The 22,603-nt window shown below is 41.7% G+C and overlaps 1 protein-coding gene across 1 annotated transcript in view; it reads right to left on the bottom strand.

Moving 5' to 3' along the window:
* The window catches only part of GRIN3A (glutamate ionotropic receptor NMDA type subunit 3A), a 64,747-nt gene that overhangs the window by 19,599 nt on the left and 22,545 nt on the right, over positions 1 to 22,603 (bottom strand). The window contains 2 exon segments of the mRNA XM_066340069.1: positions 294 to 439; positions 15,554 to 16,601. Of these exon segments, the coding sequence (XP_066196166.1) occupies positions 294 to 439; positions 15,554 to 16,601 (1,194 nt within the window).

Genomic DNA, 22,603 nt, shown 5'->3' with positions numbered 1-22,603 from the left:
CACTGGGAAGGAGAGGATCAATGGGATATGGCATCCATGGAGTGGTGATATTTTCTACTACATCACTCTGTCTGTCACTGTCTTTCTCTCTCCTCATCATCATCATAATTACTACCCCTCTCTCTTTCTCTCTCTCTCTCTGTCTCTCTCGCATTTTACTGTTAAGTAAAATCCATACTATTGACTTTGACCTTATTTTCACCTTAATCTGGCCATCTCTCTTAACAATTTTAATAATCAGATCATTGCAACTGGCCAGGGGGACAGGTGTGGTGCTGCATGCAGGGGCTCACTTCAGGTAGGCCACCCCATCGGTGGTGGCAGGGACGTTGTAGCGCCGCATGTACTCATGCATCTCAGGGAAGCTCTGCCTCACGTAGTCTTCCGCACTGCTCTCCCGCACTGTGCCGAACCGGAACCCTTGGGATGGGTGGTGGAGCTGAGGGGAGGACAGGAGAGGATTAGCAGAGCCATTTGCCTTCCATCACATCTGGTATTTCAGCCCTAGTGTGCCAACAGTTCCTCAGAAATCTTCAGCATTCACAGATTTGCCTTTTCATGTGCTTTCCTGCAGGCAGTTTCCCAACTCTCAAGAAGAGTCTGGAAAGACTTATCAGGTGACTAAATAGCCTGTCTGTGTACTCTTTGAATTTTGAAAATAATCCCCATGAAACACTCTGACCACCCAAATATAGGTGTTTATTTGGATTATTTGTCTCTGGAAGAGACAATGTTTCAGGAACTATTATGAGAATAGCTTCTGGGATGGCTACAATCCACCCTCTGGGGCTCTGGGTACCCAGCAAAGGACACATGGCCTAGATTTGTTTTGGCAGAATGTTTTATTTTGTCCTTAGGTATGAAACTCAGTCTTCTGTAGAAGGGTAGTACCCCAAGTTCATTCATGTCTAGACACCATAACAGGGGCTTCACTGCCATTCCTCACAGATAAACTGAGGACTGAAAGGTCACCAGAAAGTCTCGCCTGGTAGTGAGGAGTGAAAATTCTCTTCTGCATGGCCCAGGCTGCAACCATGGATCCCCACAGACATAGTCTTTTTTGCAGTTCTGTCCCCTGCCCTTCTCTGAACTGACTCCACAGTCTGCAGCCCCAAAGAGCCTTCTTCAGGTTTCACAGGCTCCACTTTCTGAAGTTTCTGTCTGCCTTTGGAGCATTTAGTGACTGTGGGGGGAAGTCTCAAGCTGCCGTGGAGGAGTCAGGCAGCATCTTCCACTATGCCAAGCATTTCCTTGAGCTGGCCGAGTGCTGCCAAGCCATGCGAATTAAAAAGCCTTCAGCAACCCACCAGCCTCTAACACGCTAAGCTTTCAGAGCACAGGAAGCCAAACAGAGCAGTCATGCTGTATCTGCTTCCTAGGAAGCTCATGGACACCACAGCAGCTTGCAAAGATGATCTCACCACAGCCATGCTCTGCTTGGCAAAGACCAAGAAAAGACAGTCCATCTGGCCTCTGCATTATCAACTAAGCAGAATAGAGTACAGTTTGTAGTTTTTTAAGAATGACAGATATAGAATGAAGAATAGAATGAAGAATAGAATTTAGTCTGAAAAGGAACAGGAAAAAGTCTTTTGGATGGTGTTTCTCCAGCAATGGAAGCTGTGAACATTCTGTATTTCTGGTAATTTTTACCTGAAATTGAAAATGAAAGTGGGCACGTGGTTACCACCTTGTGGTCTGCAGATCTGGTCCCTGTGTTGCAACCCAGGAATGAGACCTGCAGCTAATTCCAAGTCTGTGGTATGGAGGGAGCCCTGGCGGGTTGTTTGGGGTGTGTTTTTTTTTTTTGTTTTTTTTTTTTTTTTTCTTTTTTTTTTTTTCTTTTTTTTCTTTTTTTTTTTTTTTGTGTTCTGGTGTAGATGGCTGTGGGACAAGGAATGCAGTGTGTGCCTCCTTCTGGAGCTGGCCATAGTGCTGTGCCAGATGGACTGTGGGCACAGAGGGAACTGTTCTTGCCTGGGAGTGGGGAAGCAGCATTCAAGTGCCAGAAGACATAAATAACAGGAGTTGGGCTGTGACAATACATCATGGAGACTTCCAGCACAATGCTGCCAGCCCCAGTCTTGAGACACTAAAGATGACCTGCTTAAAGAAGTAACTTAGAGTGAGGTTCATTGGGACAGGTATCCTCTGTCCCAAGAAGATCATCATCACAGTCAGGAATACACTTCTTAAGTTTTATTTCTTGGCAGTTTCAGTGAAGAGACCAAAAACCCCATTTAGACTCAGCACTGGCACCTAAGTCAACTTGGGTGTTTCTTGTGAAGTTTGTGGCCCATCTAGTGATGCCAACTTCAGTGCAACATCTGATCTGCAGATAAAATCTGACTTTACTAGGAAGCATCTCTCACTCAGACTGTCACCAATGTCTGCATTTGGCTAAACTTTTAAGCCTGAATGAGAAAGGCTGGTACAAAAACAGTATACTGCACCTACATGCAATTTTCTATCCTAAATCCTTTACTGAGGACTTTCCATGCTTTGCTTTGTGTTGGGCACACTGTCAAATTTCACCCCAAATGATGACAACATTGTAATGTCTATTAGATCAGAAGTCCATCTGGCTTAATATCTTGTTTCTAGCAACACCATATGCCTGGTGGGAAGTCTTGGGACATATGTCTAAGGGATTTGTTCAGCCATCCCTTATCCACTGCTGGACCTGCTTCTGGTAATCTCTGCATTTTCTTAAGCATACTTATGTGTGTGCAACTTTGTATTTGATCAGCTCCTTTTACGAAGGATAAATGTTAACAGTTGTTTTAATCTTCTACTTCTGTCAAGGACTTCTGTTTTCCTCTTTTTGCTGCTTATCCACAGGGGCAAAAGGTTTGCTTTCAGGTCTGCGGATTGACAATTCAAAATGCTGCCAAAAGCACTTCACTGATGATACTTACTTACTTCAACAGAAAATAAAAACTTCAGGATGGAAAAAAGACTCATCACTTGTCATTGCTGGTTTCTTACCTTCTGTGGTCCTCCTGTGGGAAGATTATGTGACAAGACGGAATGCAAAAATATCTGTGTCCTGACAGGATAGGTAAATGCCATACTCTTGCTATGAATCTTGCTTTATTATTTGTCTCTTTTTTCTAATATTTTCTGTTTCTTTTTTTCTCATTCTTTTGTGTTTCTTATGTTTTGAAAGTCCTATACTTTCTGTTCTCTGTAAACCAATAACAGAATGTTAAAGCCTAGAGCTTCGGAGAAATCATAAGGTCTGAAAAATCAGCATTTGAAAAATCAAGAATGGATTCTATGTATTTATTTTTTTAAAACTTGTAATTCAGGCGAGGCAGTTACTCACTTTTATACTGGTAATTACAAATATAAAGATCAGCTTACTGGAAGAAATAGCTGTTCAAATTAGAGTAATTTCTACTACATGGATTCTTTACTTCTGTGTATACACTGTGTTTCTTCATTCAACACTCAGCGTCAGAGACGAATAGCCAACAGAAATCAGGTAAAGGGCACTAGGGAATGTTGACACTTTTTCCATCCAGAACACCTGGAGGTTTGCTGGTGACTTAAGTACAGTGAAAAACAAATTAATGCAATAGCTGCAGATCTATGTCCAGACATTAGTTTTCTTGGCACTTGGCTTAGCTGACCTTACAAAATCCCTCCAAAATCAGACATCTATGGCTGTAAGAATTGGAAAGAACAAGGTTTGTTCAGACCTCTGAGGTAACAGTGAAGTGGGCACACTCTGTCTGTAGAAAATCATCACCACAACTGTCCTGCCTTGACAATTCATTGAACAAGATGTGAAGATTGTCATGATTGCAAAATAACAGTAGATCAAATAAAGATATTTAAATTCTTTAACTATCATATCACTGAATCACAGAATCATTTAGGCTTAAAAAACCCTAAAGATCAGACCCCAACCACTAACCCAACACTGCCGAGCCCATCACTAAAACATGCCCCCAAGAGCCACATCTATAGGTCTTTTAAACTCTTCTAGGGATTGTGACTTCACCACTTCCCTGGTGTATTAGTTTGAAAGACAGAAGTCTACTGGGGAAGGCAGAAGCCTCCCTTGGAATGCAGAATGAAAAATCCCTCCCTCTGAATTACCGTAATTTTGAAATTAAGGGGCTCTCAGGGAAAGGTATGAGGGTAGGAATTACAGTTCTTTACTGTTATGTGTTACAAGGCAAACAAACAATAGCTATGGCATTAACAACAAACAAAGCAGGAAGCTGGTGACGGCCGTCTCGGCAGACAGAAGAAGGGACGGAGGAGAGGCTTTCCCTCACAAAGCCTGGGGCAGTGCGATCCCTCTGCAGGGCTCTGAGGAGCCGGAGGGGCAGCAATGAGCAGCGATGCCGGCTGGCGGATGAGATGTGTCAGCGGGCCCTCGGCGCTGGCGGAGCTGTGGCCGTGTCCCGGCAGGGCAGGGGCTGCGGCCCACAGCGGAGCAAAGGCCCGGGGCAGCGCCGGAGAAGCGGCGGGGGCGGGACAGCGGCGGCCCGGCTCCCGGCAGGGCAGGAAAAGGGCGGCTCGGGATTCCCGGGCACACGGGCACACGGGGGTAGGGCCTAGGGCTGGGCTCCAGCGGTTGCAGTGAATTGTCCTCACAGTAAGCAACAGCTTGACCCTCCTCTTTCCAATGCTGAGAATGAGAGCAGCTGCCCCCAGCCCTGTCCTTTACCTGCTTCCCCACAAAATCTATGGCATCTTCCCCATCCCTTGCCCCTCTCTCCCCTGCCACCCATCCCAGAGAAACTCACCAGAGACAAAAGAAGTGTAGCCAGATACACTTCTTTCCCAACTTTTTCCATTTCTTTTGTTTTGCTGAAATAGGCATAAGTACTCAGTAGCTAGTTTCCTAGCAACTCATGGAAAAAATTCTGTAAGTAAAAAAGGAAGAAATATAACCCCCAACACCTGGGCAGCCTGTTCCCATGCCTGACAGCTCTTATGGTGAAGAAATTTTCCCTGGATCTCTCTTCTGAAGAGACCCATTAGTATTTATCAAGCAACCAGCCCTTTGAGTGTTATCTGGCAAGGCCACCACAGCCAACTGCAGTTGGTTGTGAGCTTAAACAGGGAAACACCAACAGCCTGGGCAGTCCATCAGCAAGGATATGAATAAATCAATTAACTAGCTATGTTAAAAGCTATTAACTGGTAATATATTTTAATATTTGTTAAAAACTAAAAGAGGTTAAAAACTTATTTTGTGATGCTGGTTAGTGACTCTCCTAAAAAGGATGACAGCTTCAGCAGCTAACGGTATCGATTTTGCATCTCAGATACTGGAGATTATGGATTTCATGCCAGTGAACTGAGTTTTATACCTGAAGAAATTATGTATATCATGAAAAGCCATTTTTAAGGTGCACCCTGGAGTTTTAGAACCAGCTGCACACTCTGCTGTGAGGAAGGTGTTGCACATGAAGTGCGTTGGTGCACATGGTGATATCCTATTTGGATCTGGTTTAGTGTTTGGGGAAGACTCAAAAGACATGGAGCCAGAGGGGCCTGAGCACTTGTCTTGAACACTGAGTGCTTGGATTTCACAGGTTTAGTGCTGTGGTATGCCAAGACCAGAGGATTTTGCTGCACAGGACAGGGAGAGATGGCTCAGGAAGATGTTCCATCTTCTGTGAAGGCAGTAATCTTGGGTGGAAGAACTGGGACATGCTGCTAGAAAGTAGAGGATGAAGGTGCAGGAGAAAGGCTAAAGAGCCTTAGAGCCTTGATTTCTGGAACAGATGTCCTTGTGAACACGCTGTCCTTGTAACCTCTCAGGACAGCATCTACTGTAGGACATATGGACTGTGCCCAGCATTTCCAAGAACGAGTTTCACTGTTGAAGAAAACATACCATGGGTAAGGAAACAAACAAGAGGGAATGCTTTCTTGCATTGTGTAAGAAAACAAAGGGAAATGTCAATGCTGCCAAGCACTGAGGAGGTGAAATGGGTCACTTGAGCCCTGGAACTTGAGCCCTTGAGGCCATGCAGTGTTTAAGTAAACACAAGAGCTTTACAGTACATCCAGTTTCTCTGACAGTGCCAGGACAAGCTTTGAGGCCTCTTAGAGTCTTCTGTGCCTTGCATAACATGGTGCTCCCAGACAAATAATGTTTGTGCGTCTGATGAAAACACTGAGCTACCAGTTCCCTCAGCTTGGCCCCTTACTTCCAGATCTCCTTGTTTTCTGTCTGCTGTTGTTAAAACATTTGCTGAGTGGGAAGAGGACACCTCACTTTATTTGGGAAGATGTGGAGATGAACTGGGCATCTGCATGCATCTATGGCTTGAGGTGCCAATTATGCATGAAAATACCAATGTGATAAACACCAATGTGATAAAACCACAGCAGCAGAAACAGGAAAACACAATCCTGAATGACAGGGGTTTTGCATAACTTGCCACATTTCATTTTATGTAGTGCATTACCATTGCACAGAATGCTGTCAGCTGGGGAGAACACCTAGATGCCATCTTGAAAGGAAACAGGCCCAGAAATCTCCAGTGCTGCTGGGATTTAAAACTAAAAATGCAGCAGTTAACCTTGGAACACTCAAGGCTGTAGGACTGTGCAGTTTTGAGGTCTTTCTATCAGGTTCTGGCTTTTGTATGACTTTCTAGTGCTGCAAAACCAAATGATTTGCCTCAAGTACATTTCCACTCTTGATGCCTTGGTTTAGTAAAATTTTGAAGTTTGAATCCCATTCAGTTGCCATTTATTTTTGCTGTGAGAACCCCAGGTACAGAAAAATTATGGTCTCAGGTCCACAAAAGTACGCAATGCAATATTGCCCTCTGATCTCATGCTTTTACCATCACCTTTTAATTTAAATAGGATATAGAAAGAAGGAACATGGCTGAAACACTTTCCTAGCTTTTACAACAACTCCTGAGAAAAAACTATGGTGCAAAAGGTTTTATAACTCACTTTCAAACAGTGCTGGTTACCTGGTATTACACCAAGTGCAGTGTTTAATGGGCACCTTGTGTATCAGCAGAATTGCCAGCATGATCTCTGCTAGGCAACTGCTGCAGAATCTTAAAAATCTGCTCAGTTTCAGTTGCTAATTGAGAAGGGCAGCATTAGGTGAAGAACTGTTGTAGTTTTAGAAATGTGCTGTTTTACAATTACACTTCTGTCTTTCACACATAAAGCAATACTATTTTACTTTGCCTTATGTAATTCACACATTTAGGTGGTTTCCCAGCCACTAATAGATTTCCCATAGTCCAGTGAGAAAATATAAGTGATTGGAAGTGCTAAAAAAAGTTTCAGGGAAAAAATGAACAAAACAAATGAAATACTGGTAATAAAAAATTATCCCAACCACAAACCAATATAAAGCTGTTCATGGGCTTTCCCTTCTTATCTGCAGGAGTTTTTGAAAACTAACTAGTGAAACTAACTGGGGAATATTTATGGAGTGCAGAAGAAGATGAAAGAAAACTATTCACAGTGAAGCACATGAATTTCAGATTTTAGCAGATGAAAATTCACAGCTCAACTTCTGGAAGTGGATGTTTTGATGAGGAACTGTCTTATGTGTTCAGTGTTCCGGCTTGGGAAGTTGAGATGTTCCCAGGGCCTCCAGGAGAGGGTGTTTGCAGAATACATTTGAATCAACACTTTTGCTCCTCTGCTGCGGAAAGTGTCAGTGGAGTTGATTCTTTCCTTGCCAGGATAATGACAGATTTCCTTAAAATTCTGTCACTTTGAATCCGGCTCAGAGAGGTCATTAGTTGGCATAAAACCTGACAGCTGCACTGAAGTCAATGAGTGCCTTCAATCTGGACACAAGTGCACAGTCCACTGCAGACAGTTTATTCTCTTCACTGCAACAAAGGAATATGTGAAAGAAAACTGTGACTTAGGTCTGCTCAAAAGTATGAACCTTTGTGTTCATGGTCTCTGTGTGAGTGCTGATAATTGAAGACCTGTAAAACCTGCTCTGCTCCTCTGTGTATTGGAAAAACTGTTCAACTCACGGTTGAGACTGGGGACTCAGGTCTGTGATTAACTTCTGAGAGTTGCCTGGTGCTGGGCAGTGCAAAAAGCTCCATAAGAAGAGCACTGTGGAGAATATGAACTTGGAAGTATGTTTATCCCTGTTTCTTAATAGCATTCTAAGAGTTTTCTGGACACAGGGATTTTTGAGCTGTGATTTATTCTGGAAGAGCTGAGGACTACAAGGTAGAAAGTGTAAAATACTGTAAGATAAATGGGTAGACTTTGATGAGAGAAAAGAATGGATGAGGGAAAAAAAATGAGGGAAAAGAAGGGATGTAATTCCCAAAAGGCAGTAGATCACTGCTTCCAATTCCACTTCAGCAGTCATAAAGGTGTTCCAGATGAAGTCACTTCATCCAGCATGTTCTTCTGCTTGCTCCCTGTAAAACATGGCTAATACCCCATCAGGCAGATAAAATCCTTTTCAAATTACAACCAAGTGAAGGAGAGCTGTGTGTCTGAGAACATGTTCAAGCCACCAAAGAGATACCAGGGAAGATTTCTGCATAGAGAATTCCTCTTGTCCTTCCATCCTGAGTTTGCAGTCTCTGGATGAAAAGCCATCACAGATTTCTACAAGCATCTGAAGGCTGAAGGAGGAATCCTAATGTGGCGGCAACTTGAAGTGTAGGTAGTTTACCTTCTTCAAAGCTGTCATCTTTAAAATCCTTTTTCTTACAAATATCTTCTGCTCCAGCTATTGCTAGTTGAAGGTCAGTCCTCCTACCCCCTGGCCATATGGCAGCTGTCCCCAGGGTGCCAGGGCTGAAAACAGTCATCTGCCTAAACTTGTAAGGCAAGAATAGTGCTCTGTGTTTTCCAGGAAAGGAACATACAATGGTTTGTGTTGTAAACAGATTGTGAGTTACCAGGATGAAGAGGTTTCCAATTGTAGATGGTGGAACTGTCTACCTGCACAGTCCTCATTTCTTCAACACATTATTTGCTATGCTCTTTGTGTTCAAGAACAACAAATGAAGGTAAATCAGAAGGAGTCCCGTGTCACTGACAGATCCAACATGGGAAGAGCGAGGGATTTTTTCCTTCTTGGAATCAGTGTGGAATGTGTTAAGCATGCAGTGTAAATGAAAAATTACAGTCATATTTTGATACCCTGGCCTCTTACACAGTGAAATATAGACTTTAATATTAGACCTCGTGTTCAGTCAAATCTTAATGCACTCATTTAAAACTACTATTTCTTCCAGAGAAGTTGTACCCTTTTCATCCCTGAAATCCATCAGATCAGTGCAGGACTTCTGTCTCCAGGCAGGTGAGCCAGACTAGCACTCTGGTCTCTGTAGATAACAATGGCCTTGACTTTTGTGAACAATAATAAACATTTTCCATACTGCTAAGTCAGCTAAATAATGACCTTCCACTTGCCAGGTGGTAGGATCAACTTATTCACTGTTCTCTGCTACTTTTTGCCAGTTACTTCAGTAACTTCTTGTAGTTCTCTACTTGCATTATTTCTTGCAAGGGTCTGAGCCCCATATATGATGTAGTTACTATTTCTGGTGGTGGGCTTACTTTACTGTTTTCAAAAGATCTTATGACAATTATGTATTTAAATATTTAGCTTGAGAGTAAGAAATTGACACCCACATAGATGGGAAAATGCTAAAGCATATTAATTCCTTCTGGTGCTTGAAGAACAACCTTCAAGACCTACACCACATGGAATGAAGACTGTAGACTCTCTCTTCTCTCTTCCACATCTACACCTAAATTCTTTGGATCAAACAACAAGGGGAGGTAAAGAGCAGCCAGGGCAGTCGGTGACAATGTGAGGCAATGAATGTAGGTGAAGAGCTCAAGCAGTAGGGGTTATTATGCAAAGATAGTAAAAAGATAATCATTGGCAAGAAGGCATAAAAAAGCATGTTTCATTGGGAAAGGAAACTTGATTTGCAGAACACGGTAGTGCATTGTCTGATAAAATGAGTATCAGAATGGTGTAGATCTGAGCTGGACAGATTCTGAGCCTCCAAAGCTGTAACTTTAACTAGAAATCTTCAATGACGTGATGAAGAAGCTAAGCAAGTGAAGTGTTCACCATCATAAATTGCATGGGGAAGCTAAAGAAGTCTAGATTTCATCTCCATAATTTGGAGGTGCCTTTCATTCCTGTATGAGACAGATCTGCAATTCTTTTTTCTGGCTGAAGCTTGATATGCAATTTTGCCTTTGTCTGAGAGTTTTTCACTTTGCTCTCTGTGACACTGAAAGTCCTTTTGAGTTCAAATCCTTCACTGACTCCTTAATACTCAGAAAAGCACCATGTATTAATTAGCAGGCTGTGATTGTGAATCATGACCTTTCTGTGCCCAGTAACTTCCTTCACAGAAACACAAGCTCTGGAGTTCCTTCTTTTAAATGTAAAAAGAACCCTGTGGTCCTGTACAAATATGAAACACCATGGCAGAAGTAAGATTTCTTTAAATTTCACTGAGTTTGTAACTTAATTTTTTTGCAATACAATTTAATGCCTTTTTAAAGAAACGCTACTTCATTATCTATTTAACACGTAGCAGTTCAAGTGATGCTCCTTGTAAAGGCCTCACTTTAAAATTGCTGAATGCAATGGAAAATATCAGTAAAAGACCGAGAAATTGAATCATGCCTTTAATGATGAAAAGGTTCTACAGAGTGGTTTGACCTTTCTTCTTTTATGATTTGGTGTTGCTAAAGCTCATCTGCAGTTACTTGCCAGTTTTATTTCTGGACAGTTTTGATACAAGTAACACAAAGTATTCAACTGATATAATAAGCGCCATAAGGCCTCTAAATTAACTGAGATGCTCATAAATCAGAAATGAGAGCTTGCACCCTCACATTTTATATATCTATATACGAATATCTGGGTGGTAGTACATACTGAATTCCTGATTAATAAAACCTCAGAAATACTTTTCTTGGATCACTCAAAATGCTTAGTTTTGTAATAAAAAGATGGGCATCTGATAAGAGCAAGTCTTCAGGCTCTGAACTAGGAGAAGATCAGAGATTTCTGGGGACTAATCCAAATCCACACCAAGGCTGTTTAAACGACTTGCTGGGTGGAACTTGTAGGAGTGACTGTAGGTGTCACCACTGTATTCTTTGAGGCATGGTTTTGGGGTTTTTTGTGGTGGGTTTTGAAAACACAATCATTCATGACACAGAGAATGAGGCACTTCCAGGGAATGGTTTAGGTGATATTGTTCTGAAGCCAGTGCCTTAACAGCAGCCCACCCTTACAAATTGTAACAGTGAAAGTACAGTAGACTGAGTAAATAATATCTTACATCTTCATTGCAGGCATGTAAAGTTAGGCGAGACAATGCAGTGAAATCCCATTGTGTAATGGGACTCACAGGAGTAGCCCTTTTTTTGTTAAATGAAGCTAAATAGGTTCAATATTTTATGTCAAAATATAATGCAGAAAGAAACTTTGCCACTGCCAAGGGGTATTTTTGAAGGTAAAGCAATGCAGAGAAGTAAAAATACAGCCAGAGTAAATGAACTCTGTCATGGCTGCTCAAGTGTGTACTAAAGACAGGAAAGAAAAGCTGACAGCTGTCACAAAGTCACAATGGGTGGAGAGCACCCCAAAAGCTCATTAAATTGTTGAAAGAGCAACACTTTTTGCAGAAAGGAAAGCCAGGTGTTGGACTACCTTATGGAAAATCCGGCCAACTCCTCTCTCTCTGCTGCTGTTTGCTTCCATCTTGGCATATTTGAAATATCTCTTCTGCCCTATGAGCTTCCAGAATTCTTTTACCTCAAATAACCTGAACCACCCAACATACTCAGGACTTCTTGGTGCATCTCTAATATGTGATCTTGCATAAAAAACCCAAAAGCCAAAGTTCCCTTTAACACAAACCTTCCCCCCCCCCCGCCCCCCCACTCTGGGGAGATCCTGCAGAATCACCTGCCGTGAGTTGTTTTGCAGAGTAAAATGTTTTCTTTCCAGGACTTATGCATGGCTATATCAAAGATTAAATTATATATAACTGAGCAACCTGGTGGAGAGTATCCCTGCCCACAACAGCTGGGTGGAACCAAGTAGTCTTTAACATCTCTTCCAAGCCAAACCATTTTGTGATGCTATGATCAGACCATGCCCAAGGCAGGCTCCTGGTCTGCATGCCTGGAGGAAGAATATCTGAACCTAGGAAAGAACTCAACTCTTGTTGAGTACCTGGGCTGTTACGCACTCTGAGAAAGAAAAATATTATAATATATATATATATATATATATATAAAATATAGTATAATAATATATATAATATATAATATTAGTGTGCAACGTAAGAGGTGGCATTAGAAGAAAAAGTGATTCATATGAGAGAAGGGATAAAAGTAGACAAAATGATATGAATATAATGGTTTTTTGTCTATCTCCGCTGTCTGGAGACAAGCTTTTAAACTTCTTTGCCATGTACTGTAGAGAGCTACTTAGGAGGGATTCAGGACATGGATGCATGTTCTGTCTGGGCAGCCAGCACATTCATGCTGTAACTATATCCCCTTGTTCTCAAACAGGAGGCTGAACATGTTAAAGTTGACACAAAAGCTGTATTTGCCAGTTTCCACTGGCAATAGAGGATGTCTAAAACCTGGACAATTAGAAAATGAGGGGGGAGGGGGCAGCTGTGGCGCAAAAGTGCCCATTTTCTAAGAAGAATTAGATTTTAAGGTGACAGGACATTGCTTCAAGATCTCTACCACCTACGGGCTCCTGTTGTACCTCCTAGGAAAGGAAGAAACCACTTTTGATGGATACTGCAGAAGCGTGGCTTTAGTGACCCGCCCCGGTTAACATTCTTACACAGAAAATACATAACAGGTTCCTCAAATTCAAGACATATCCCAGTAAATTAATTCTTCTTCTCACTGCTTTTCTTCTGGTTTCTGTCTCACTGGCTGCTCCTTCTTTCAGCAGCTTGATGATATTTCTGTATTCTCTTCTATATCATTAGTGCATTTAAAAGTTGAACTGAGATAGCTCTAATTCTGTCCTTCCGGACTGTTCACAACCTCAGATGGGATTTGCCATTTATGGGTGACAGCCTAAAGAAATCACGTGTCTTACGTCACCTTGAGAAGGCTGCTTCTCTATTTTGGGCTTCGTTTTTCTATGAACTTCAAAAGCACAGTACAAAGGGCACATGCACACTGAGAGAAGCAAAAGGATGTTTTGAAGTATATTTCAATTAAAAAGGTTATTTCTCCCTCCTGCTGACTTCTTTTTGAAATGAGTCTCCACCACTAAAAAGAAAGAGGTAAAGATATCTGACAAGAAAAATCTAAGCATAAAATCCTTTAGTCACATAAAAATGCTTTAAGTAACTAACTAAAATGTGCTGCTTGTAACTGTGTGATTGTGACGGCCCAAACATTTCCTAAACCTAAGCTTTAACTCTTAAGGAGAATTTTGAATAGCCACAGCTCAGGTACTATGTGAGCAAAGGTCAAACTAGTGCATTTTCTATTACAACTGCTCTTTCAGACTAAGACTTTGGAGGGAAATGCATGAATGATATACACAAAACTATTCTGCAGCTAATGTAATAGCAGAAAGTCTTCTTCTTTCCTAAAATTGTGTTGTCTTATTCCCACAATGGCAACTGTTATTATATAATGAACTTATTCCCAACTGGAAACTCAGAGTTTAGATTTATTCCGTAAAGCAGGGAAGTGCTTTTCTAGGAAAGGCTAGTAATGGAATGTAATGGAATCACTGAAGTTACCAATCAGCAATCATCGGTGTTTCTGTTCTGGACCAAGATCTGTGTCTGCAGCACCTGACATGCTTCAATGTTTTGTACTAAGCTTCAACAGCACAGCTTTAGAATAATTTCATTTTCCTTGAAGCTGCAGGAATTTCCCAATACCTGTTTTAAAAACTCTGCATGTGGTCACAGTAATAGTGTTGAAAAATAGGACGTAATCAGTTGCAATTTGGTTTGATGGATGAGAAGATGCTGGTGCGAAGAGTAGAGCATTAACCTAATTTTCAAACCAACATTGTGGTTTCACACAACAGTACCAGACATATACCTGGAGCTGGGGATATGCAGCTAAAAGCTCTCAACAGCATCTTCAGAATGCTTTGAAGAAATCACATATAATGGACTTCTGTGCCTTATATTGATGAAGATATTAATGTAATATTTATGATATTTTTTGCTGGGAGGGGAATGGCAGATAATTAGAAGCAATTTCCTTTAAGTCATAAATTTTAGAGCACCTTGGGTCAGCCACAAAACTGTTGTTCTTTGTTTATGACATTTTTGTTAGAAACCATCTAGTTAACCTTGCAGGGAGTGAGTCAAGCAGTGCACTCACAAAGTCAAAACTGTCTGGTCATTAGTCTAACTGCAAGGTTTCACTAATGTAACAGATGGAGCCTGGTCTTTGCTGTCTGGGAGGGACATATGTACTACTTATTCACACAGTTTACAAAAGGAAGATGAATGCGCTGTTCTCATGTTAAAGTTACTTTTTTACAGAGACACAATAATCTATCAGTTCAGTCCCTTGAGACAAACACATGGTGGATGGCTTCTGTACCAGCAGTTAGGTCACGAGTACAAAACTGTAGGTTTTGTAGAATCACACCTTCACTGCAGAAAGTGCCACATGAGCAAGGGAAATCTGCTGTGTCCCCTGGAGTGACAGTTGGGTGCAGAGGATGCTCTGGTGTCACCTGCAGCTATCTCTCAAGCCATTCTGCCTCTGGCTTTCCTGATCTTGATTTAGCAGCAAATAAATTAAGAATAGTCTTATAAAATGACTGGATTTAAATTCCAACTGAAGACTCCTTGGGAAGGGGGTGAGAGCAGGTTGAGGAAGTTCTGGGAAGTCTGAGCTCTTTGCAGATGGGCTGTCTACAACATGCGTATCTCCTCCCATGACAACTTCCTAGCAGAAACAACACTGCAAATCAAATGCCTGACTACTTGTAAATTGAGTTTCACTGTTTTGATGCATATGGCAGGGTTTTTCAAAATATTTCAGTTCTGCTACATTTCATTTAGCATTCAAGCGGAATTTTGTCAGCAATACCTTTGCCAGCAGAATTACAAAGAATGAAGTACTTGAAATAGCCTACCTAGAGAGGGTCAATGGTTTTGTCTTCTGTGCAGTTGTTTTGTTTGAGTAGATCTCAGGATTACTGGAATAATCCAACTGATTTAAACAACTCCCATCAAAGGGAATTTGGAACTGAACTTAAACCCTTAATCTGCATGTAGATCCCACTATTCTTCTCTGCAATGGACAACATGAGACTACTTCACATTTCCCCTCACCTTCAATCTTTTAAATCCTTCCCCCAACACCTTTAAACACCTATTATGGGTATTTAAGGGCCCTATCTCACTGAACTTTCCTCCTGAAATGCCATGAGGTTTTAAGAATTGCAACCACTGTTTTACACAAAGATCACTTTCTGATTTTGTTAGAAATCATAAATTATGCAACAGTGAATTTTGAGTGGAGAGAAGAATAGGCTGAGTTAATAACAACAGACATGCTTTACCTTTGGGTCATGTATTCCAGAAAGTTCTTCATAGATCTTCTCTCCCACCATGACAGCAGCTAGGTTGGCTGTGTATGTTGACAGACAAAACAAGCAGAAGATAGCCCAGAGATTCATTAAAAACCTTCCAGTCCAGCACTTTGGGGGTTTGATGGCAGCTGTTCTTCCAAACAGAATTGCATAGCAGACATTGAGGGCAGAGGAGAAGGAGAATACTTTGCTCCTGTTCCTTCCCTTAGGGGTCATTCCAAAAGGACTTTTCCACTCATACAAGGTGAGGAATACAGCTGTGATGTGAAGAGCAACAAATATCCCCAGCCACATAGTCCAGTGGAGTGGCCACATAAAGGCTCCAATAGGAGCTGCAGTGTCTTTGGTCCTCACCAGGATCCCCAAGCTGGTTGAAAAGAAAGGGCTGGTAAAATCAATCACTTGGCTTCGGGCAGTGTTGATGCTGAATGATGTTACTGCCATGTGAGCTGTACCAGCAAGAAGATCTCCCACCAGGCCTGTCCAGTGGCCATTCTTCCAGGCACCGTATTTTCCATCCCCAACAATGTACAAGTCAAAATCAAAATTCATATCCTCAGCCAGCTTCTCCAGCAGGTCAATACAGTAGCCATAGCAGCACTTCTTCAGCTCAATGGGAACAGTGTCATTGTCCCCTTGGAGGGTTTCAAACAGGCTGTCCAGCACACCTGAATCATTGGTCAGTGGGTCCAAGCACAGCTGCCCTGCTGGGCAAAGACCTTCATCATCCACATCCCTTGTGAAGACAAAGGGATGCTCAATCAGAGTCACCACCCTCAGATGCAGCCGTGTGGGTTGTTGCATGTGACTTTTATGTCTCTGTGCCTGTTCTGGCCATATCCCATAGTCCATGATGATCTTCCCTTCTTGCCAGCTCCCCAGCCGTGTCCACACTGGGTTCCCGACAGGGTCGTGCTGCAGATTCCAGATGAAGAAGTTATTTTCTGAGCTGACAATGGATGAGCCCTTCACCTTAATGTGGCCACTGAGACCATCAAAAGTTGTGTTGGCTAAAAACCTGTTGGAGGCAGAAAGCAGAGTGATCAGAAGCAGACAGCTGAACCATGAATTGATGTTGAAGAGAGTAGATGGGGATGTTGTTGAACACCTGGACCATTAATAGCACATAGATCCTATGGCATAATGTACCAGACACATAATTTATTACTAAATTATATAGGGATGCTCTCCTAAATATCTAATGCAAATGAAATCTCCTTGGGAAAGATGTCTTTTTTTACTTACTAGGAAAAATGAGTAGAAGAACAGTATTTTTTTAGTTACCTTTGCCTCACAAATTGATGAAACACAGGTTAGTTCTAAGCTGAACTCACCAGATTCACTGTGTCTTTCCTTGATAAAAATATATATGAAAATGGAAGAGTGGAAATTATGTATGAAATGTCCTTCCAAGAATAATGCTATAATCTCAGTAAGATCTAGCTTACATAAGAGGGGCTACTGAAGTGCTGTCAACAGCTTTCAAGCGCTCTCAAGTGAACCAATCTGGATTCAAAAATGTAAATCTGGCATTGGTAAATCAGTGTTAGACACTTTAGAATAAAGTAAGAGAAGAAAGTGAAAGCTGGTTGCTCTAGGACAGTCAGTTTTAACTCTTAAAAAAATAAACACCCGAAAAAGCATATTTAAAAAAAATTTGCAAAAGTAATGTTCTTAAAAGTGCAATGCTGCCATTGAGGCAGATCCCATGAAGTGAGCCAGTTTTGCACTGCACATTTTGCATTGAGAATTCTGGGCTTTTACTATTCCAGATACTGACAATGAAGTTGTTTATTTCCTTTGTATTGAAAGGCAGTGTTTGTTAGTAGTTGTCCTGCCTGCCTGTTGAATTCAGCTTCTGATGAGCCATCATCAAAGAGGCTAAAAACGACATGGATAAAGGAGCAAGGAACTCAGCAGGAATTAAGTATTTGAAGGAGAAAATCCTTTTTAGTGTGAGCACCATGACCAGCTGAAGTGCACGCTGCTAATAACAAAGCTGCTATGCATTTGGCAGGGGTTGCACAAGACTTACAACAGTGGTTCCCTTAAAAACAACTGAGTTAAATTGCTGCTAATATGGCGCAATTCCATACATTCCAACTCGTGCATTTTTTTTTTTCAGTAAGAGGCACTCAGAAGACAGACTACTCAGCTGTTGTAGCAGAATACGGCACTTCACATTGGTCCTGAGAACTGAATGAAAGCAAGTGTTGGAAGCAGTATAAAGGCTGTCATTCTAGTTTCAATAAGGAAGACATAAACTTTTACGTAGAGTTAACTGTTTATCAATAGTTAAAGAGGATAAAAATACCCTTAAATTGATTTGAAAATGATAAATCAATTGCAAGTGTGTGTACATCCATACTCTGTCTGGTCTCTACACTTTATTTTGATGACTTTTGATGATTTTGATGGGGTTTCAGCAGTTAAACCTCTGCACTGTTTAAGTCTCAAGGTCATATCTATTTTATTCCTTTGCGAAGGTAGATTTATAGAAGTAAATGCTTCAGTTTTGAGTGTGGTTGTGTGTGTGATAGCCTTCTCTGAGGCAGCTTCACAGTCTTTGCTCAGTCTCTTTTGAGTAGGTTGAGTTTGGAGAAAGACGATACAGACAATACTCTCAAAAGCAGATGATCTGTACATGTGTTAGCCTGCATCTGGAGTCATGCCTAAAAGGGCAGACAGGTGTTTATAAATATAAATGTATATGAACTATAAATGCAGTTTTCATTTTCTAAATCCTACACCATTTACTTCAGTGTAAAAGGACACCATAGCTCCACTAATGAGGGGTATCTGCCTCTGTTTGTTCATTCCTTCCTTCCTAATCCATGCTTCCTATCTGATGGTGTAACTTCCCTGTTTGTGTAAGTAAACACTATCAAGACAAAGTTGATGGGACCAGGCAATTTTTAGCACTGAAGGAATGTTTATGTGCCCATAAACTTGTTTGGTTTTTATCTCTCTCTTATCTCCTTCAGTTTCTGTGAAAAATTGTGCAACTTTTTTACAAGCTTTGCTGGGTGTACAGGCCAAAGCCATCACTGTGACAGTAACAGTAAAACCATTCCATGTGTGTAGATAGGCCTACACAAAAATTTCTTTAGGAGTTGTACACAAAACACTGTTAGCAGTTCAGAAAAATGGCAAAAACTGAGAGAAACAAGTCCTCAGGTGGATTGCAAAGTTCTTAGGAATTTGGCCCCATGTTGCTAATATAGCACAACCTGGGCATTAGAATGCTGCAAAGCAGGTGTTTTGGGAGTAACTGAAGCTATGGAATAATGCATTACAATAATTTTCTGAAGGTGGAATGAGAATTAATATGGAATTAATGCACAGTGTTCTCTGACTCACGTAATAGAAGTAAGCACACCCAGGAGGGCAGAACAAGCCCCCCGTACTTGTCCTGTGGTTGTGTTAGGAGTGGATACCTGAGAGAGATTTAGCAGTATTTAAATGTAAAACTTCACCACCTCATCAAGTTAGCAGCTTGCCTTTGCGACTGATCTGCATATTCTGTATTTTTTGAAGTGACAGAACATGAATCAAAATAAATGATGGGAACCATACTGAAGAAGCATTATAACAACACTTTGGTTTATACACAAGCAACTGTGGCTGTTGAGTATTTGCATGCACTATGAGCAGCACCAGTGAAACTCATGCCAGCCACTTCAAGTGAAAACTCCTTTACTTGACAACTTTAGGAAACAGATAAGAAGTTCTGACTATGCTTCCTAAGCTAGAAATCTCCAGGGTGAATTTTTGGGGATTACAAGTGCTGGGAACTGCAGGACATGCTGGCAGTATCTGAGCAGTGCCATTTTAGAAGGGCTAATAAGATCTGTATGGAAAGACAGCCTGCATAAATTTGAGAAGGTGAAGGGCCAGGTCCTCAAGTCTGACAGCTGAATGAATTTTCTTAAAGCTGTGTCAATATATGGGAGCTAAAGTTCACACCGACAGTCTGTGATAACAGCATCAGAGCTTTATCAGAGTCACTTAAGTTTGAACAATGAGTGTGTAATTTGCTCATTTCAGCTTTGTTTCTCATGTGCATTGTTACAAGAACTGCTCCTTAGATCTCTCATAGTGCTATCTTTTCAGTAGAAGTATCTTTGTAGTATATTTAAGAATGTATATTTAAGAATGATTTAATGAAATTATTTTCTCTCAAGCTTGATAGTTAGTTCCCTCTCTTTTTGGGCAGCTTACTGGAGGCAAGAACTACAATTGGCAGGGAAAAAGAGAAGGTTCTGGGGAGAACTTTTAGTAGCCTTGCATTACCTAAAGGGACTCTAACAGAGCTGGAGAGACTTCTTACTGATAGGACAAGAGGGAATCACTTCAAACAGTCAGAGGGCAGGGTGAGATGGGATACTGGGAATAAGTTCTTCCCTGTGAGGGTGGCGAGGCTCTGGCACAGAGTGCCCAGAGAAGCTATGGCTGCCCCATCCCTGGAAATATACAAGACCAGGCTGGGCAGGGCTGGGAGCCACCTGAGATAGTGGAAGGTGTCCCTACCCACAGGAGGGGATGGAACGAGGTGATGTTTAAGGTCCCTTGCAACACAAACCATTTTGTGATTTTATGGCTCTATGAAATAGCAGGCTGATGAAATACCTAAGAAGGTGAGTTAAAGCTGTAAAACTAATTAAATCTATAAAACAAGATGAGACTTTGAAATTTTAATGGCTTGTTCCATCAACAAGGACACTCCTATGAGAAGGAGAGAATAAATGAGGGAATCAATCTCATTATAAGAGGAAGGAGGGACAGTGACTTACTACAGTAAAATCTTCAGGGGGTGTACATCTCCACCCATATCCACATAGATATAAGCATGCTTTGCCATGCACTAGCTTATTATTCTGCTCTGGGATGCACTTAAATGTCTGCACACCCAGGGTATGAGATCAGTGCTGGCAGAAGAAGCTCTGGCTGTGCCAGAGAGTTGGGCTGCTGTTCATCCACTCTTTGCAGAGAGAGGAGGTGAAGGTCTGTGCAGTGCTTCTTCTCCATAATTCCCTTCTCCATCCCCACCCACAGCAGCTCCAACACTTCACACCAAGACAGATGGGTTCATTCAGACAGAAAAATGCACTCATTAATTAACATACAAGCAGTTGAGCAGCAGACAAAAGTTTCATCTTCAGAGGCTAAAAAAGCCTAAAATCTCTGGTAAGATGGGCAAGGTTGATGACAGTGAAGCCACTTATTAGCATGTCACACCTGAAAAATTAATGAAACCACTCAGAGTTGGTAGTGCTGCTGCTGGCGCAAACACATCAGTTCTGGCCATCAGGTATCTGTCTTGCTCATACACTGCAAAAACAGCTGCACTAATTTAGGACTAGTGTTTCTCTAACCTGTTATTTTCTCTTTAATAGGATTCACAAGCAAATGTATAGGAAAAAACAAGGTGAAGCACACAATCCTTTCTTTCACTACTCTAAGAAGACTCCTGCTTTTACTTTTCAGTTATGATCTAGTTGAAATATCCATAATGAGGCAAAATAAACATCACAAGTCACTGGGGGTATTGCGAGTTGCTACAGCATTTATTTCCCAAGCCCTGTGCCACCCTTTGGAAATACAAAGTTTTTGACTCCGAAAGGATAAATGGACTAAGGAAATGTTAGGATCTCAAATGGTTGTGTTTTGAGCAGGGCTGTTAATACATTATTGTGCAGACATATCCAAGAAAAAGTTACGTTTTTCAAAAAAAGTTGAACACAAAAAGTCTCAAGAACTTTTATCCCAGCTCCGTCCAACAAGATCTTTAAGTTGAAAACCAGATGTAGTGGGGGCAAAACATACAACAGTTGCTGGATGTAGATTAAGTGATGAATTTATGCAGTTAACCAAGATATTTTTGCTTGTTTTCAAAAAGGATCATGCAAGTTTTACACTTGTATGTGAAAACCTATAATATTTCTAGACAGCAACACCCAAGTAGTTTTCGGATTAACTTCTATATAGTGACAGGCAGCAGAAACAGGACTTTGTACTTCTGGTGTGTTGAGTGCTCTCTCCAGAAGAAACCCTCTGAGTATATGAAGGTGCACCTTTTCCTCTCTTCTCCATGGAAGCATACTATCAAGGGCCACTACAAATCTTGATATTGTCTGAGGGCTTAGATAGTGCAAATATTCTCTGTTTTGTACACTCAAAATCTCAGAGAATTTGACAGTAGCCAACTTTACATGAATAAATAAAAGTTTCAGAGCACAGTCTGTAATCTAGCCTATGTTTACTGTGTGATCTCTACTTCTGTGGAAAAGTGTCTTCTTCAACCAGAATCTCGGAGTTCTGGCTTCTCTCCTGTGGAGGTGGGTGGAGCCCCGGCTGCTCTGCCCTGGAGGGAGCCAAGCTGAGGAGCCAAGGAAGAATTTCGCAACTTCACCCTGAGCCACTAGGACAAAAAGGCAAGCATCCTAGCTACGGCGACCTGTCTGGAGACCCACAAGACCCCTCGGGATTTTATGTAGATCTGTTACAATTGATTGGTTCTGTACCCTTTTCCTCCCACCCTGGTGTCCCATAAAAACCCCTGGATTTCCTCTAATCGGGAGAGGTTCCTCGTCCCTGGATCCCTTTCACTAGTACCCTCTCAATAAAGTACCACCTGCGGAAATTCCATACGAGACCTCTCTCTCTCACCACGGCTGGCTAAAAGAGGGGCTAACTCACAAGGGCATGAGCTAAGAGCACTGAGCTGAAATCACTGAAAGCTGAAATCACTGAGCTGAAAAATCACTGCTCTGCCCGATGCTAAGAAGCCCCTCTGTCCAGCTGAGGAGAGCTCTGACCCCCCAAGGAGCTGTTTCTAGCGAAACATCCTTTGGGGTGGCTGTAGCTCTCTGAGTCCCAAGCGGCGGACCCCATCCACCAGCTAGCATACTCTCCCATTGTGGCAAAGTTAAAATTTCTTCATCTGCCCAGCAGTAAAGAAGTGGGAGGAAATACTGAAACAAACGTGTTTGTGAGAGAGGTTAGCATGACAGCTAATCC

This window comes from Sylvia atricapilla, chromosome Z (assembly GCF_009819655.1).
Source record: "Sylvia atricapilla isolate bSylAtr1 chromosome Z, bSylAtr1.pri, whole genome shotgun sequence".
In the NCBI taxonomy this organism is placed as follows: Eukaryota; Metazoa; Chordata; class Aves; order Passeriformes; family Sylviidae; genus Sylvia; species Sylvia atricapilla.
The sequence above is the reverse complement of the archived record's forward strand: the minus strand, read 5'-3'. Positions and strand labels throughout refer to the sequence as shown.